Source organism: Notothenia coriiceps, unplaced genomic scaffold, assembly GCF_000735185.1.
Source record: "Notothenia coriiceps isolate Sejong01 unplaced genomic scaffold, NC01 NC01_scaffold00004103, whole genome shotgun sequence".
In the NCBI taxonomy this organism is placed as follows: Eukaryota; Metazoa; Chordata; class Actinopteri; order Perciformes; family Nototheniidae; genus Notothenia; species Notothenia coriiceps.
The window spans coordinates 344,236-362,797 of NW_011336804.1; the positions used below are offsets into that span (position 1 = coordinate 344,236).

General features: G+C 41.3%; 2 protein-coding genes across 5 annotated transcripts in view; one reads left to right on the plus strand and one right to left on the minus strand.

Moving 5' to 3' along the window:
- Positions 1–18,562, minus strand: part of zswim7 (zinc finger, SWIM-type containing 7) — a 63,531-nt gene that overhangs the window by 28,126 nt on the left and 16,843 nt on the right. Inside the window, exons 5-6 of one of the 4 annotated variants that reach the window (XM_010767240.1) lie at positions 13,056–13,173; positions 2,390–2,944 (exon numbers count right to left, since the gene is read on the minus strand). In XM_010767240.1, the coding sequence (XP_010765542.1) occupies positions 13,063–13,173 (111 nt within the window). In that variant the 3' untranslated portion in view covers positions 2,390–2,944; positions 13,056–13,062. The other 3 variants (XM_010767242.1, XM_010767241.1, XM_010767239.1) reach the window with 3 other exon arrangements.
- Positions 865–12,721, plus strand: adora2b (adenosine A2b receptor). Its single transcript, XM_010767243.1, has 3 exons — positions 865–1,049; positions 1,207–1,673; positions 9,464–12,721. The coding sequence occupies exons 2-3, from the start codon at positions 1,354–1,356 to the stop codon at positions 10,176–10,178; spliced, it is 1,035 nt and encodes a 344-aa protein (XP_010765545.1). The 5' UTR covers positions 865–1,049; positions 1,207–1,353; the 3' UTR covers positions 10,179–12,721.

Below are 18,562 nucleotides of genomic sequence, written 5' to 3' on the forward strand. Positions count from 1 at the left end.
TGAAAAGTACTTTTACTTTTGATACTTGAAGTACATTTAGCTGATAATACTTATGTACTGTATATTATAAAAGATCATTGTGCAGAATGAGTATTTTTAACTGATTGTAGGCCTACTTTAAGTATATTTTGATGCTTTTGTAATTTTACCTAAGTAACATTAGAAATCAGGACTTTTAATGAAGTACTTTAAGACCATAGTATGAGTACTTCTTCAAACACTGTTAACAACATTATTTTATTAGAGGTACCACTTAGATATCACGAAAAGACCTCACATTTTATTAAGGATGCTACTGAGGGGGTCCATATCACGATGAAATAAAAATAAAAAAGGAAGGGAGAAAATATTAAACTTTATTTTATAAAACGCTACTAAGAAATGAATACAATAGGTGCGACGAGAATAAAAGCATCGATCCGAGGCTTTTGTCGATAAAGTACAAACTTGCTCTTGTTTCCCAGGCTCTCTATACAACTGAGTATCATATAAATATTACTTTTACTCTGACTTCTTCTCCTGCGTTTTAGTCAGCCAGGGGCGGGAGATATACAATATCCTGCAAACACTGTAAAACGGGAGTAAATATATCTATTTTGGTCACTTTGCCTTCACGAAGTCCCTGGCGTGGAGGGCACCAAAACAACTGTAATTGAAACCAGGAGCAGACGCGCGTGTGGGCGAGCAGTGCAGACACGCGTGCGTGTGTACTGTACAAACAACACTGCATTAAGATTTAAATGAAAGTGTATGCGGTTTAATTGGCGCGCAATTACGCACGGCGGACAGGGTGACGCTCGTTCGGGGTTCCATCAAAATCTACTTGCTCCGCGCTTGAGTTTCGGTGTGTGTGTGTGAGGCGTGGCTTCTCTGTGAAATTGATTTTTTCCCCTCTCTTTTTTTCTTGTGTGTTCCCCCTGCGCTTCAAAACCTCTGTCGGGGGGAAGTTGGGCGACACACCGCCTGATGCAGATCCACAGATTAAGCGCTCCACAGATCTCTGTGTGTTTGTGTGAAAACATCCAGACACGATGTACAGGCTCATTAAGGTGAGGGGATCAGCACAGGGACTTTAATCTGTTGAAGGTGTACACTCCTGCAGCAGGCGTGGGCAGGGTGGATGCATGTTTACGTAGCTCCTGCAGCTTTTGTCAACTTTGTGGTGTTTTTATCTTAATATGAAGTTAATCCATTTCTTCCCAACAGATGGCTGGCTCTGCAGCTCACACTTGTGGAATACTCCTGGATTACAGCAGAAAGACTTCTTTGCTCCTCTGGGATTAGAAGCGGTGTTTTTTTGTGGGTTTTTGAAATCAGCCTGCAGTTTTTAGTCCTGTAACACATTTGCTGAACATGGCTTCGTTGTACATCTTTATTGAAGTAGTAATCGCGGTTCTCTCCATATTCGGCAACGTACTGGTGTGCTGGGCTGTCGCGATCAACACCACCCTGAAGAACGCCACCAACTATTTCCTGGTGTCCCTGGCTGTGGCGGATATTCTGGTGGGGTGCCTCGCCATTCCCTTTGCCATCACCATCAGCATCGGCATCCACCTGGACTTCTACGGCTGCCTCTTCCTGGCCTGTTTCGTCCTGGTCCTGACGCAGAGCTCCATCTTCAGCCTTCTTGCTATTGCTATTGATAGATATCTGGCCGTGAACATTTCTCTGAGGTGAGTTTTTTTTAATTACTAGTGTGGATTTATTAAGAAAATGCTTTTTAGCTGATTAAAGTTATTTCCCCATCTGACAGGCTAAAGGTAAAGATGGAGAAAGAACCTCATTAACACCCATTTTCCCTTAGATCAATATAGTTGATCCCTTGTGTGCCAAATAAGCTTAAAACACATTGACATCCCTTCATCCTTATCTGTATTAAAGAGCCGTAAATATTGGCATGTGTCCCCTATGGAAAATAATTGAATTGAGGTCCTGGAAGATGAGTATCTGCTCTGTGATCTCATGAATCAGTCTCATGTGCAGCTTAATGCCTCATGTAAAAATAGCCGGATTGATATCTAAATGCGGACTGATACCGGATAATACCTCCGTAACTGTGAAGTCCACTGAGACAAATGTAACATTTGTGATATTGTGCTATATAAATAAACATTGATTGATTGAAATTGATTGAAATTGATTGTATGTGATGTTAGAGAAACACTTTGAACTGTTTTATACCTGTGATTGAACATCTAAAGGGATTACCTGTTGCCACCTTCACATTGTGGAAGAAGGAGTCTTAACTCTGACACGTAAAAGTCACACATTTAAAGTTGTACTTTTTTAAAATACAAACGTTTTTCATATTTCACAATTCAAAATATATCTTTAGCACAAAAGTAAAGATATCGATATTATCTTTTATTAATACAGTTTAAAACGACTGTGGAATGTATCCCCATCGCCTAGATTGTAATTTAATTATTAAAGCTTAACAGCCATCATGGGCATATTTCAGAATATTATATTACTGTATCATATTTATTAATGCCATAATGGGTTCATCATTTTATTGTTGCAACTTGTAGACATGTTTTGGTTGATATTGTGCATTATTAATCTGGAACTACAAGGTAACTAAAGCTGTCAGATAAATGTAGTGTTGTACAAATATTTCCCTTTGAGATGTAGTGGTGTAAAAAATACAAAGTTGCATATAATGGAAATACATAAGTAATGCACAAGCACCTCTAATTTCTACTTAAGTACATTACTTGAATGAATGTAATTAGTTACTGTCCACCGCTGCATTCCATCCATCAGTTCCTCTCTTATTGTCCTCCTGCGGCTCTTAAAAGATGCAGGGATCTGACTTGTGTTTGATGTGGCACGGGGGGGGGGCGGAGCTGCGGATCGATACCTGGCTCTGTCACTTCCATTCATCCTGATGGTTCAGGCCACCGTGCTCCCCCGAGGCGGCACAGTGCTGCTGGATATTTCCCTGGATTGAAGAATACACGCTTTATTATCAGATGGCAATTGTCTGTCCCTGTTGTTTCTGGCCTCTCGCCATATCAGAGTGTGGTGGATTTGTTCTTAAAGGCGGCACCGGCTGCTGTGATTTGTTGTGGGCCCTTGGTTGTGGTTCTGCTGCCTGTTCTTGCCATGGGGCTGTGGTGTGCTGTCATTTCCATTACACTCATATGCTGGCAAGAAAGGACAGTTTGACACTTAGTCGTGTTAAAAAAAAACAAATGTTCCCCCACCAACCAAGTGGTATGTAAAATCCCCATTTGTAATTCTATTTCTGACCACAGACAGAAACCAAATGAGGACAGAAAACACGGGTCACGCCTGTTACATTCTCTGTAAAAGGTTTTTGAAAATGACATTTGATATTTTCCCCTGAAAACCCAGCATCACAACACACACACACTCTGGCTTTATGATTGTGTGTGTGTGTGTGTGTGTGTGTGTGTGTGTGTGTGTGTGTGTGTGTGTGTGTGTGTGGCTCACATTACATGTCCACGGTGTTTGGCCGGTCTGCAGGCCATCACATGAAAGTGTTTTCACAGATGGTTTTAGTGGAAGTGAAAGGCTGAACCCAGATGTTTTAAACCCCTGGAGATGACAGAGCTGCCCACCCACTCAACGCTCTCTACGAGCCCCCGTCTTCCCCTGTTTGCTGTTCTGAGAAGAAAAAAAAAACCCTCTTGCTGTTTGTCCCTCTGTCCTTGTCGGGGGATTTCGAATACCTTTAACACATTAGAGACCCCAAAGGGTCGTCCCCACCCACCATCAGGCCTGCCTCAGCGTGCACAGGAAAAGTAAGAATGATAAATGAATGCATGGTTTAAAACTCTTCTTGTCTTTGTTTCAGCAAATGATGGAGTGGTGATGGGTGTGGTACAATGTCATCCTTTGTAGACATTCTGCTTTATTGTTACACAATAATAACACTTTTTTTAAGTGGAGTTGAATGAGGTACTCAACAATTGTCAGTGATTTAGCTTCAGTAAATGGCGTCCAGTAGATGGTAGGTTATTTTGGAGGCAGCAGCATGGTCTGCAAGGTAAAATGACTGTTTTTGTCAATGAAGTCTGGAAGCTTTGAAGAGAGCTAAATAATTCCTTCAGTGTCCCGCTGGAACAGGCTGGCTCACGGCAAAGTAAAGCAGTTCAAATATCCTAAATAAAGCTTACACTTATACTGATATTGTTTATGTTGTGCTGCTGCCCCTGTCCACATTAGCACAATGCTTTACTTCTGTGATGGTGCTCAATTTATTCTCCAAACAGGGAGATCCACCATCTGCCGTAGGTGATACACTGAGTAGGGATAAGTACCTCATACAACCCCACTTCAAAACATCCAAAGTAGTATAAGAGTTGAAGAACTAAAAACATCTGATCCATTGATATTGAAAAATAATTCTAGGGAAAACAAATTCAGTAGAAGTCTATCTAAACGTCAACATCTGTTGATTTAGATGAGTATATTGATACCACCCCCACACAGGAAGCTAACGTATATGTATATGTACAGATACAACTAACTACTTATGACATGTTTGTAAGTGAGCTTTAAAGGTGATGTTAGGGTGTGTTTGAGCTTGTGACAGAGCCAGGCTAGCTATTTCCACATACTTCCAGTTGTTATGCTAAACTAAGCTAAGCTAATAGACTCCCCACTTAAACTAAATACTTAACTGACAGAGATGAGTGTCAGTCATCTAACTCTTGACAAGAAAAACACATGATGTGAAATGTCGAATGATCATTTGTTTCACTTTTTCGTGAAGGACTTATATTTTTCCTTTCACTTGTCACCTGTCCTCATGTCTGCTAGAGCCACTGAGAGTTTTACATTAAGAGCTGTTGAACTGGAAAGTTGAGCAGTTACCATTCATCGAATAGCCAACATTTAAGTTTTGATAATCAATTTGATACAACCAGTTTCTTCACTTGTTGTTGACTAAACTAGACATTTGAAGACGTCCTCCTAGGCTTTTGGACTCTGATCTGTATTGTTTTTACCATTTTCTGATCAATCAATTGATTCCTAAAATATAAAACAGATCATTTGAAAATCAATCAATCATTTGTTGCTGGCTAAATCTGCCTAAGATTACACACTTATGATGACTATTTGCAGGAAGTTGTAACTGTTTATATTATTACAGTGAAACCAAGCTGACGACAGCCACTATTTTCTAAGAGAAAGAAAACTACCTAGCCTACAGGGGGTTTTAATACTTCAAAAATAGATTTGGAGTTATCACTTTAGTCATCAAGGATCAAAATGAGACAAGTGTAGCTGTTGAGCTTCTTGACAGCGAGACACACTGTTGCACTGTGGGAAAGCACGTCCATACTTCCCAGTAAGCCATACAGAGATGACATCCTTATTTACTTTTCTCTATTCTGTCTAAACAATATTTGCATCTTAATTGGACCGTGACAGCTTTAAAATAAAGAACTGTGTTTGCACGCTTTTATTAACATTGTGATGCGACTTAGCAAAACTCACATAAATGCTGCGTAGCTCTGTTAGCCCCACACTGAGGGGAGTGTGTCTGTGTGGTGAGTGTGAACGGTGACCTGTTAGACTGTGTGTGAAGCAGGGCAGCGGATGTTTCAGAATGTGTGTGGCCCTGCCGGGGTCCGTGGCCCCAGGCGGAAGCACAGCGACATAGAAAGAGAAGGGGATGTATGGAGAATGGAGCAGGGGAAGAAAGCAAAACAAAGATAGATGCCAGCGGGCTGTCGTCATGCCAGAACTAATCCGTTCAGCCTCCACAGAAAGAGCGGGTGGGGCGGGGGGGCAGGAGTTGGGTCCTCTGGGAAACAGGCCCCTGTGCGGCCGGCTGTACTTGTTATGGGCAGTCATAGGGGAGTGGGAGACGTAGAGGAAGGTGTGGAAATGTGCCGAGGTCATCCTGAGCTCTGAAGCTTCCCTTGAGTTGTTTTATTCATGGCCCCCAGGGCAGGCTGCCCACCTCCCTGCGGGGGGCGCAGCACAGAGGCCCCGCTGCACACCACTGATGAATCATTGACTGTTGGGAATATTACAGTTATTATAGCAGGCTGTTTTTGCTCTGAACTAGGGCTGCAACTAACTTATATGTTTCGTCATCGATTAATCTGCCAATCACTTTTAGGTTGATCCTTTTGTCAGAAAATAGTGAAACATGTCCATCCCATTTCCTAAAGTGTGATGTTTTTAAATGTGTCTTGGCAGTCCAAAACCTCAAGTTATTCACTTAAAATTATATAAAAGTAGAACATCCTAAAATAAAACAGCATTTTCAGCCATTTTTGCATTACAAATGACTTTCAAATGATTTTCAAAATAAATTCTGAGGGAACTGCGGCTCTTTGAACCCACTTCCTCTTTGCCAGGCTGCATTTGCAGCCTCTAATGGGATTGCCTTATTTCATTGTATTTTTATAGAAATCCATTAAGAATCCCAGGCCAACAATATAGATATAAACTTTACCTTAATGTCACAGAACTACTACGTTTTAAAAAACATTCAAAAAGAGAAGCACTGTTGCACTGGGGGACAATTCCATTCAGTTTTATATAAACACAGCATTATCTGCACCTAACTTAATTGACCATGACTTAACATTACACTGAGCCAATGAAAGTATTTTTTTTCATGTGGATGGCGAAGGGTGGAACAACTATGTACATTTAAAAATGAATATTTAACTTGTTGAGCAAATGAAATTCAGATAAAGTTGATTTTGCATAATTCTTCCACTTGAAATAGGCTGACCTTATCCTCAAATGATTTATGGCTAACTGATAGCGTTTGTTTCTGCAGAACACTGCTTTCTGTCTCTTTTTTATTTGGCTGTAAATAGTTACGAGGACAGGAAGCAAGGGGATAGAGAGGTGACATGAACCGTTTGCATTGTGGTAATGTGGCCTGTTGCCTTCCTGCATTTCTTATGTCTGATCCTTCAACACTTTTGTTTAAAGATGTGATAGTCTGCAGCGGTGATATCAGCACAGTGAAGTGAAACAGCAGACTGACTGAGGAGTTCTGTGTTGTGGTGACTGGGCCTATCATTCACATTGAAATGATTAAATAACTCATTCATCAAGGGGTTGTTCAACACAAATGGCTAATAAATTATAAATGACATGACAGATCAATATAAAAGAGCTTACTCAATATAGTAATGATTATTCAAGCATTAACTAATTGATTAATTAAGTTTTATAATTGATTGTGATTATAACTGCAAGTCACATTTGAAGTGCTGATGTGGTGTGATGATGCCAGAGAGATCAGATGATTTGTGGCACCTCCAGCTCAGTCTGCTGTGTGTGTGTGTGTGTGTGTGTGTGTGTGTGTGTGTGTGTGTGTGTGTGTGTGTGTGTGTGCGTGCGCGTGCGACTGTGCGTGCGACTGTGCGTGCGTGCGCGTGTGTCACCACGTGTGAGTCATTACCATAAGGTCGTTCGCCTGAATCACTTCTAAGCGAACAGCTCATTTAGCCTGCGGTGCTGTGCATATGATGGGGACAGCCAGGAGGACGTGTGTGTGAGTCAGAGCTGCCTCTGTGCACCTGCCGCTCATAACTTCAGATCATATTTTAGTGAGGAGATGGATTTATGTAACACATTGTGAAATGTAACACTCAATATTCACCTGTAAATCCAAAGTGAAGAACACAAGATTAAAATGTAGGCATCACACTACAAAAAGCACTTACAAATTTTACAGAGTAAAAGTGCAAAAATGCTGTTTCATTTCTCCTCTTCAAGTCTTGATACTGTGTTGGTGTAAACACAACTGTTAACCGGCTTCACACCCCAAGGGAGGCATGTGTTTTTATTTTTGGTGTTTGTGCAACACAGGATGTGAGAAACTGAAAGAGATAGCGGCAAGTTTCATGCTTTCATTTAGCAGCTGGTGATATTCTCAAGGGTAACATTTAAAGAGGACATATTATGCTCATTTTCAGGATCATATTTGTATGTGTGGCCTCTACTGTGACATGTCTCCATGCTTTGATGTTCAAAAAGCTCTTTAATTTTCTCATACTGCCTGTGCTGCAGCACCTCTTTTCACCCTCTGTCTGTAACCAGAGCCCAGTCTGCTCTGATTGGTTAGCTGGCCGGCTTTTTTGTGATTGGTCAACAGCTTAGAGATGTCTGTGTCTGCGTGGTGCATTCATGCTACCAATGAGCTCCATCAGGATGTGGGGTCCATCATTGAGATGTTAAGTGTTGCATCTTCAAATAAAACATGGAAACCAAACATCATTATTAAAGTGAACCGTTGAGCTTTCGTCACTAACAAGGCTTTCGTCACTAACAAGGCTTTCAGGCCGAACCCTTTCTCTGAACCGTTTCTGTTATATTTGTACTTTATTGAGGTTTTGTGGTTAACTGTGTATATTTTTACCAATGCTAGCAGCATGGCCCCAGAGACAGTCATGTTAGTCTGTCAGAAATGCCTCAACAACTATTGGATGACTGCCATGACATTTGTTACATACATTCATGTCACCCTAAGGGTACATTCTAATGAACCATTCCTGCTAAACTAATGGCGGTCCCCCCAGCTGTGCCTTGTGTTTAGAGCTAATTATCAGACGTTGAATGTTAACATGCTAAACTAATACAACATTATACTGGTGCAGCCTCACTGTGCTGATAGCCTGGATTTAGACTCTTGCTGTTTCTTTTGTCAGAGTCCTGCTGCCCCCCCGGACTGGCTCATTAAAATAACCAAGAACACTGCAATGTAGGGCTAAAGCGGTTCTGAATCCAGCGTCGTGTTGACGATGCTATGGGAAGGGGATTATTATCTTTTGTTGTGTGGTTGGAAAAATTAAAAAGTACAAAAAAAAGACAGAGGATGATATTTCTTACAACACTTGAATGCACCAAGTCACAGCGAGTCACCATTCCACTTGATCATTTCTATCGTCTGCCAGATTCTCGGCCATTATTAGCCCGATGTGCATTCTGCTGTACAGCTGGAAGTACTTAAGAGTAACGTGTCGTGTCAGTAAGGCCACACCAGCTCACTTTCTGCAAGAAAAAGAAGTGTAACATTCTCTGTGGGCTCTTCTCCGAAACATGTGGTGTGAAGTTTGTCTCAAATCCTTTTCAAGACTCTCACACAACTTCTCCATCAAAGCCTTCTAAGAAATCTAAGAGAACAATTTGTCTCATATCACAATATTAATACTATAAATATGTTTCCCTACTAAAAGTTACCAAGTTCTAGAAAGAGCAATCTGCTAGCTTTAATCATGTTGGGATGTTGATACTTTGAGAAAAATAATTTAAGATGCAGGAATGTAAAAATCACATGGGTAAATATTCCTGTTGTAAAATTGTACAAAAAAAGGAAACACACCCAAAAATGTTTGTTTTATCTGTTTCACCTGGGATGAACTTGATCTCAAGAGCCTACTTTGAGAGATATTTGACTGAATCTTCAACATTTTAAACATATGTTAGACGCTAACCTCTGCTGTGTTTGCTCCAGGTACAAGGAGTTGATGACGGGAAAGACCGCCAGAGAGATCATCGCTATTTTATGGATCCTCTCCTTCGTCATTGGCCTTATCCCGTTCTTCGGATGGAACATGAAGTACTCGGGCTGCAACAGCTCTGTGGCGGACAACGCTACGAACGCCAGCCTGGTGGGGCGGGGGACACACTTACTGCAGAGCTGCCGCCTCCAGTGCTACTTTGAGAGCGTGGTGGACATGCACTACATGGTCTACTTTAACTTCTTTGTTTGCGTGCTGCCCCCGCTGCTCATCATGCTGGGCATCTACATCAAGATCTTCACCGTGGCCAGGAAGCAGCTGAGGCAGATCGAGCTCAAGTGCGTGGGCAACGGGGACAGCCAACACCACGGGCTGCTGCAGAAGGAGATCCGCGCCGCCAAGTCCCTCTCCATCATCGTGGGGCTGTTTGCCCTCTGCTGGCTGCCCGTCCACATCCTCAACTGCCTCAAACTGTTCTACGACCTGAAACAGCCCGTCCACGTCATGTACGTGGCCATCATTCTGTCCCACGCCAACTCCGCCGTCAACCCCATCATCTACGCCTACCGCATCCAGGACTTCAGGAACACCTTCCGGAAAATCCTGGCCCGACACTTCCTGTGCCGCAGGGAGGAGCTGTACCACAGCTCCAACGGCAGCAGGCACAACAGAGACCAGATCCACATGACCATCGACCCTCTGCTATAGAGCGTTGGACTCTCACTGAGGTCTTTAATGTTTACAGAACGAGGGGATGATATGTGAAGATGAACTGATGACAGACGCGCCTTGAATGTGGACATTTATTTATGAATCAGCGGTCAATCAGTGAAATGTTGAATGGCGAGTCTTACGTAACCCTTGTATCGTGAAGGATTATTTTTGAAAAAAATGTTGAAGTTAACTGGATTTGTAGGACTGTGAACAGGATCCAAACTACATTCTATAATGCTATTTATCATTCTGAATCCACTCCGTTTCAACTCCAAACACCTTTAATGCCCTGCTATTTTATATTGTCAAAAGTGTTTATTAATTTATTTATTAAAAGACCGTATCTTATGAGAATATAGAGATCAAAAAATGTTGTGTGGCTATATCTGTGCTCGTGGACCCAGAGAGGTACAATGGTATACTACATCTGTTGTTGTTTTCGCCTTGTGGCCGTTTTAAGATTATTTTATGCTCATGACCATCACAAGCTAAATATAGAAGAAGGGTATCACTACATTTGGATAATCCGCCTACAGATTTGTAACAATTCAACAGCTTATTAGTCGAGATTCAACAATTCAACTGCTACTTTGCTAGGTTTCTCTGTATGGTGAAATACTGTTAAAAGTTGATCTGTTAAACAACTAAAGACAAGCAGGAATTGTTGAATCTAAAGTAATGAGCGTTTGAAATTAAACAAATACTTTTGATAGGCTGAGTAACAAAATACAGTGTTACCACAGAATGAAGAACAAAATATCTTTATAAAGCAGAAATGTTGTTGAACAGATGCTTCAACTTCGCACCAGTGTTGATTTTCTCCTGCATGAGGGAATACTCCACAACAAAAATACACATATTGGAAAAGGCCTCAAACCAAACAAGAAGAGGGGAAAAATGCCTAATTGCTCTGCTTATCCCATGAATACTCTCCCTTCCCAAAATAAACGAGTGACCCCTGAGAGCCAGAGAAAGACAAAGTTTTGGGTATTAAATAAACAGCATGATTTGACTCAGCCCAAGATACAAGAAGGAACTTAGTAAAACACATCTCCAGAGCTGCTTCACGTGACTCATGTGAAGAAAGCAAAAGCTCAGGCAGTGTATCCCTGCATAGAAAATCTAAATACCTCAATCAATGCAAATTAGATACAGATTTATTACCAGAGCTTCTGTTGCACATGCATGTAATGGCTTACATCATTCAGTGCGGTGTATATGAATGTCACTTACTCACATCCCCCCCTTCACTCTCAAAGTCAGACAGTCTCAGCTGGGATCCTCAGGCTCTCTCTGTCCTGTTAGCGCAGTCTGTCCTCCACAAGCTGCTGCAGTCACTCACTGACCTGAGATCAGCTGAACTTGAAAAAACAGCTAAATTAATTGTATTGAGGACTAATCAAACTGCTAAGGCACACAATTGTAACTCTTCCACGCTAGCAAAGATGGGTTTATGTCTAGTTTAGCCCCCCAAAAAACCCCTATAATATCATTATTTAAAAGAGAGCAGGTAACACAAGTGTATGGCGGCGTATTGTGGCCATTAAAGGTAATACAACAATTCCTCAATCCTGAATTCCTGAAATAAAAGGGGGATGTAATGCAATGAAAAAAGTGCGAAATAAAAAAACGGAGTATTCCCTGAGTTTATTAGTCATGGATTAGCTAGAAGAACCTTGAAAGGTTGGATCAATCTTATTACAACACAGACCAGATGTGACTCTTTTTTTTCTTCTGAATATTTGAATTTATTTATAACTACACCCGAATATGCCTGTCAAACAAATGATTTGTTCTCTGAGAGGAAACATTATTTCTTATTTGCAAAGGTGCTCGCATGCAGGTTACTCATTTGAGGCAACACAGCTGCAGCACCGATTCAAAACTTAACGCACCGGATGCTTTAGTTCTTTTTTGGAGGGGGGTGTGGTTGAGCTTATGAGACAGAGCCGAGAGCTGATGAATCACCCAGAAAGGTCTTGGTGAATTTAATCAGAGCACAGCAGAGTTTTGTGAATTTGTAATGTGACAGAAAAAAAGGGTGAACTTAGTCACCTGAGAGCCATCACTACACAAATGAAAAAACACATTGCACTGACATTTTCACTGACGTATTTCTCATTTGGTGTGCTTCATGGGTGCTGTTGAACCATGTTGCGTTGGTGTTGACTTCACTGCTTCACTACACCCCCCCACATGTCCAGTGTACCACCTCTCACTAACTTCAAGGGCTAAAAACAGGAGTGTGCTAAAGTGTAAGTGCATTCCAATGGAGACATCTATACTGTAACTGCACTGTAACGTTGTATTACTGTCGTTGTTGTGTAAACAATAAGTACTGTAGGTGTCCGGCTTTCTACGAGCTATTGATTGATGTCAAACTATTGCCTTCTTTTGTGATTCTAAATGTGAGACAGACAAAACCGAGTTGATCTAATTCAACATTCCTGCCTTTCATTCCCGAGTTCCTGTCAGTGTGCTGTAGTGTCGTTACTAATCAGGAAGCATCCACTGTGGTCAAGCCTTCTCCCTTTCATCCAACTAAACTACAACTGATACCGCTATTTAACATAATGCAATCTGTATGTATGGTGAATTATTTTGTTAATAAAGGCAATGTTTATATTGTTAAAGGTGAGTTTTTATTACTAAAATGTATACGATTTATATTTACAAATTACATTTTTCAGGTTTTTTTTTTTCCAGAGAAACAGATGAAGAAACTCTTTAAAAAAAATGAAATATCCGGTGTCTTACAGAGAGACAAATTAAAGAGTATAAACTGCAGTTGTGTTCCCGTCCTCCGATCCTCTGCAGAGACCCAAAGTGTAGGTTGAGAACATCTTTCTTTAGGGGTAGTACTGAACATACCTGGGGGTCACAGAGGGGCTGTCCCACTCAACAGTGCGGACATCTGCGGATCAGACACGCTCTCCTGCTGAGTCACAGCCATGGCCTGACACAGGTACACAGCCAGAATGTGTTTACACTGTGGACAAAAGAGCACAGACTCAGTCATTGAACATCAGTGTGATAAATGGCACAGAGGTGAAGAATGGCGCTTTGGTAATTTCACGTCAGACTAGAGAGGAGCTGCTGCTGGAAATGTCCCCACTGATTAAACCTCAACACAAGTCATTAGCTACAACTGCAAGGAGTATATCTAATATTGATATCACATTGATTATTATGAGTGTATTATTTTCCTAACGGTGTGTGTTAAACTAGACGTAACTCTTGTAGCTAAATGACGCAAAGCCCTGCAGTCCGGCGTCCGTGTGCATGAGTCAGTGAACATGTGTCACTCCTCTCATTACTATCAACATCAACATGTTAATCAGTGACTTATTTCCACCTTCAGCCTAACCATGCATTTTACATGAGATTTCCTCCACACTAACATGCCTGTGGATTAGTGTTTCTACATAAGCAATGAGGCAGAGGGTGGTGGAAAGGACAGAGGTCTGTTTACTAGCTTCTCCTGTAGACTTATCAGTCTGCTGTGGGAGGGGGGGGGGAGGGGATCCTTTATCTGACCTCTGACCTACTTGTCAGAGCCGTATGGACCATGTTTTGCCTTATCCAGCAATGTTGGAAGTAACAGGATGGCTCCAGTGGGGGAGGACTGTTGAGAGAATGTCTCTTCTCTTGAGCTTTATAAGGTTTTAACTTTGGATTTGGAGGAGCCTTGTTGTGCTTTTTGGTGCTTTGGGATCCCTTCATGTAGTGTGTTGTATCGGTTTGTGTGCATGTAAATGGTCTGCAAAGGCTCAAATCCCAAAGTTCCCCCCAGAGACAGTTTCTCTCACTCCCCCCGGCCTGAAACGCCTCCATTGTACTCATTTGTTTTCTTCTGAACATAGTGACATCACAATGTAACACTCTGGCTTCTATTGGCAAGCGCTCCTACACATTGTACAGGCTAAGGGGCGAATCATGTCTAAGCTGCTGACCAATCATAACAGAGCAGGCCAGCTAACCAATCAGAGCAGACTGGGCTCTGGTTTCAGACAGAGGGTGAAATGAGGTGCTGCAGCACAGGCAGTATGAGAAAAATAAAGAGCTTTTTGAACATTAAAGCATGGAGACATGTCACAGTAGAGGCACAACATACAAATTATGGATCCTGAACGATGATACTGCTCTCCTCTGGAAAATCTGATCCACCACGGCACTTATCTTGGCATCTTAGCTTCCACACATGGCAACATCACAAAACAACTCCATCTACCCTAGATTTAAAAGTTGCAGGAAGAGTTTGGATGATGAGCAGTCAGTGAATATAGTTCAGTCGTATGTTCGCATGCTCTGGTCGTACTGGTGTCATAGTCTGCCATATGAATGTTCAGAGAGCCTTGATATTTCTCATACTTGAGCTGAGATTTTCTACCTACTGGGCTCTCTGCTTCTCCCACACTGATTTTAGAGCAGCCATCCTCCCAGGGAAAAAACTGGTATCCTGATGCTTGAAGCAGCACTAAGCAACAGCGCGGTCAAGATAACAGACACCCCTCGCGTGACCAGAACAATAACCGACCACATTACATCTGTTACACATATTTCAAACGGGTGTGCTTATTTTACAGGTTTGCCTGGGCAGTCAGTTTTCTCCCAGGATACACGCACTCATGATTGACTAAGACACTGGCTGTGGAAACGTCGCAGAGAGTAAATATGCTGCTTTAACCTAAACAAATGTATCGCAGATGTGTACTTCTGTTGCTTGGATGTACATAAGAGTTAACACATGCAGAACATTGTGTAGTGCCTTATGTGTTAAGCGGGTGTGTCATCAACAAAAAAAGTCATATGACTAAATATATTATTTAAAAGTTCATAACCGCATTTGCCTTGTTTGAAGAAGATATTGTAAATGGGAGAGGAGTTATTGAAGGTTATTTTTGGGGCCTGGGATTTCCCAGCACAGGCCGACTAAAGGATGAAGGGATTTATCTGAAGGCACTCACCTAAATATCAAAAACAAGCAAGTTTTTATTTGTTAATCTCTGTTTTTTAAAGTTCTGCTCCTAAGAAGCAATATACTTTAAATATAATATATGGGACATTTTTCCAAGAGGGCGAGCCGGTAGTCTCAGTCTTTTAAAAAAATGGTAAAGAACAATCTATCATGTAGAATCGTAAAATAGTTTGGTTCATTTATTCAAAGAACAAACAAGTTAATCAGCATTTCATAGTTAGTCTGAACAAATGTACTGAAATATTAATGAATAGGTGAAATACCTTTCGAATAGCAGGGACAACTTTGATTGTTATTAGCCGCTAACTTAGTGTTATCCTCCCTACTCGTTAAGAAAAAGTCAAAATGTTTAACAACAATTAAACAACAATTACAAAAACGTATGCCTTTTTGCAAATACCTTTTGAAAGAAAAAAAACCCACCCGCGAATTAGCTAAATGATTTCAATCAAAATCTGATCAAATATGCATAAAGAAAAGAAAATCTCATAAGTTCCTAAACTGCCACTCCTTATTCTAATCTAAAGTATTCAGCCTGTAAGTAAGACATGTGGGACACTGCACCAAGCGGGCCTCATTTCTGCGCAGCACGGTGGTAAGCAAAGGCCTGAGGGCAGACGGGGCAGTAAGTGACAGGTACACCAAAGCATGCTGTACAAACGCCGATCCTCCCCTAATCACCATGCAACACNGAGAGAGCAGCGTATAGCTCACATCACCAGCGATTACAATCTGTAAAACGGAAAGAAAATGAATGAACCAGCTTTGGTAAGTTCATTTTATGTCATATCTTTTGTTGATCTTCTGTGTTTTGCCTCTAGGCTATTGCTCTGCTGGATTGATTGATATTGTAACCACGGTGGCGAGTGTCAGTGTTTTCCTTTTCATGCTGAAGTATTACGGTTGTTATTAAGTATTGCTTTGTGATAGCATCCTTTACTTCATGTATTAAGGTACATATATTTGAGGTACATTACAATATCACCTCACCACGCTGTGTGCATAAATGTACGCGCTGACAGTGTTGCTCTGTGTTGTTAATTCACTGCTTCCGATAGTTGTAATGTGTTGCTCCCCTCTCTCTCACACAATCACACACACCCCTCTCTCTATCTCTCTCTCTCTCACACCCCTCTCTCTCTTTTTGTATGTGACGATGAGCTCACTGTTGCCTCGGAACCATGGATAGCCTACAGCTATTTGTTGATGTGTTAAAAAAGCACAAGAAGCCTATATATGCATATCTTAGTTGTTCGTGCCCCACCAGTTTTGTACATCTAAAAACGCCACTGCCTGTAGTGTAAAATATCATTTTGTGTGCATGTGAATGGTCTGCAAAGGCTAAAGTCCCAAAGTTCCCACCACCTGCCTGCCTGAAACGCCTCCATTTGACTCCTTTGATTATTTCAGCGACATAGTGACATCACTATGTAACTCCTACACTCCTATTGGCTAGTGCTACAACACATTGTATGTGATAGAGATGTCACGCCCCTTAACCTAAGTGGTTGACCAATCATAACAGAGCAGGCCAGCTAACCAATCAGAGCAGACTGGTCTCTGGTTTCAGACAGAGGGTGAAAAGAGGTGCTGCAGCACAGGCAGTTAGTATGAGAAAAATAAAGAGCTTTTGAACATTAAAGCTCGTAGAAATGTCAAAGTAGAGGCACAAAATACAATTATGAACCTGAAAATGAGCATAATATTTCCTGTGTAAGCTCTTTTCCTTTTAGCTGTGATCGAAGAGGATGGCTTCACTTTTTTAAATCTATTTTTCTTTTTTAAATCTACATTTCAAGGTGAAACAGTTCAACAGCAACGCCTTTGTATTTCAAGGTATCCCAGCTATCCCTTTCTGAACTCAGCTATGCCATGTAATAATATGTATATCTCACTCTATATTTTTCTTAGTGCATACAGTATTCAAAGAAAGTGAGTTGAATAAATGATGTACCAATGCAAAAACAAATGCAATTTACCGATGTGACCTGCCATTAGTAGAATCACCGAAGTAGTGAATGCGAGCCCCATTTAAGCACTGGCATTAAATAAACAAGAAATAAGAGGAAATATGAACTTTTAGCTTGCTGCAGCACATTGCATAATTTAACTCATAAAAGTAACCGAAACAACCCATAGGTTCTCTGCAGGCATCCATTCAAATGTTGGAATTAGTCCATTAAATGGACGTTATCAGTGGTTATCACTGACTTTCTAAAAGAAAAGATAGGCCAAATTGTACCTTCCAACAACATTGAAAGTGTAATAATTGCAGTTTTAAACATGTTAACATTTACAACAAAGCTACTTGTTTTAGGCAACAAGATGACTTGTTCAAGGTCATGGTTTAATTTTAAATAGATATGTTTGTCATATATCTTAAAGGGGACCTATCATGCAAAATGCACTTTTGTACGTCTTTTATACATGAATATATTTGTCCCCGGTGTGTCAGGGAACTCACCAAGTGTCAGAAAACACAACCCTCTCTCTTTTCCTCCATACCCAAATCTCTAAAAACGGGGCTGTGACGGATCTGAGACTGTGTGACGGCTGTCGCCTTGCCTTCTGCATTAACCGGCCTGTGAGCATTCTGTGTGTGTATATATGTGTGTGTGTGTGTGTGTGTGTGTGTATATGACTGCCTTTAGGTACTATGGTTACCGCGTCGGTGTGACGTTGTTTAGTTCCTCCCACCGGAAGAGGTCTGGACGACGTTGGAAGACGCGGGATGACGCTATTTAAGCTGCGACGCTGCTGTCATTCGGGGCGCTGGATTTGTGCCAGGACGCCTCGCTACTCAACTCTCCAAATGTTTGTGTACATTCTGAGACTTATGACGGCGTTGAATTTGTGCTAGACGCCTCATTATTTCTGCCTTAGTGCCCATATTGTTCTGTGATTGTGATAATCTGTGGCCTTCTTTTGTTTTCTTATATCATAAATAGATAGCTCCTATTTCAAGAACCTATACTTTTGTTTATATCATTTTTATTTGAGTTTATTATTAAAATCAACCTCTTACCAAGAACATCTGGTTTTGTGTTGCTTCCCTTTTACCCTAAACGAGCTGGGGACGTAACAGACTGATACAGATTTGAAAATTCTCTGACGTCAGAAACGAGGAGCTCCGCTTATATGGGCAACCCTCCACCTATCAGGAGGAGACAGCCACGGCCATTGCCGTTCGAAAGCGCTGGAGACGCTGTAGTACATATGCCAGGCCTGTAAGTGGCGCTGTAGTCTGCCACAAAAGCAGCGAAGAAGACTTCTCAGATTCAGCCCATGCAAAAACAGGGCTAAAAAAGAGCAAATAGAGCGAAATGAGGCATGGCTAAAATGCATGATCTGTTTGGTATTTTGAAAAAAAAAACTTCGACAGACATGTTTTATATAGGTA

Coding starts and splice junctions, on each gene's coding strand:
- adora2b (XM_010767243.1), top strand. CDS start 1,354: ATGGCTTCGTTGTACATCTTTATTGAAGTAGTAATCGCGGTTCTCTCC. Junction 1,674..9,463: donor GCCGTGAACATTTCTCTGAG/GTGAGTTTTTTT, acceptor TGTTTGCTCCAG/GTACAAGGAGTTGATGACGG.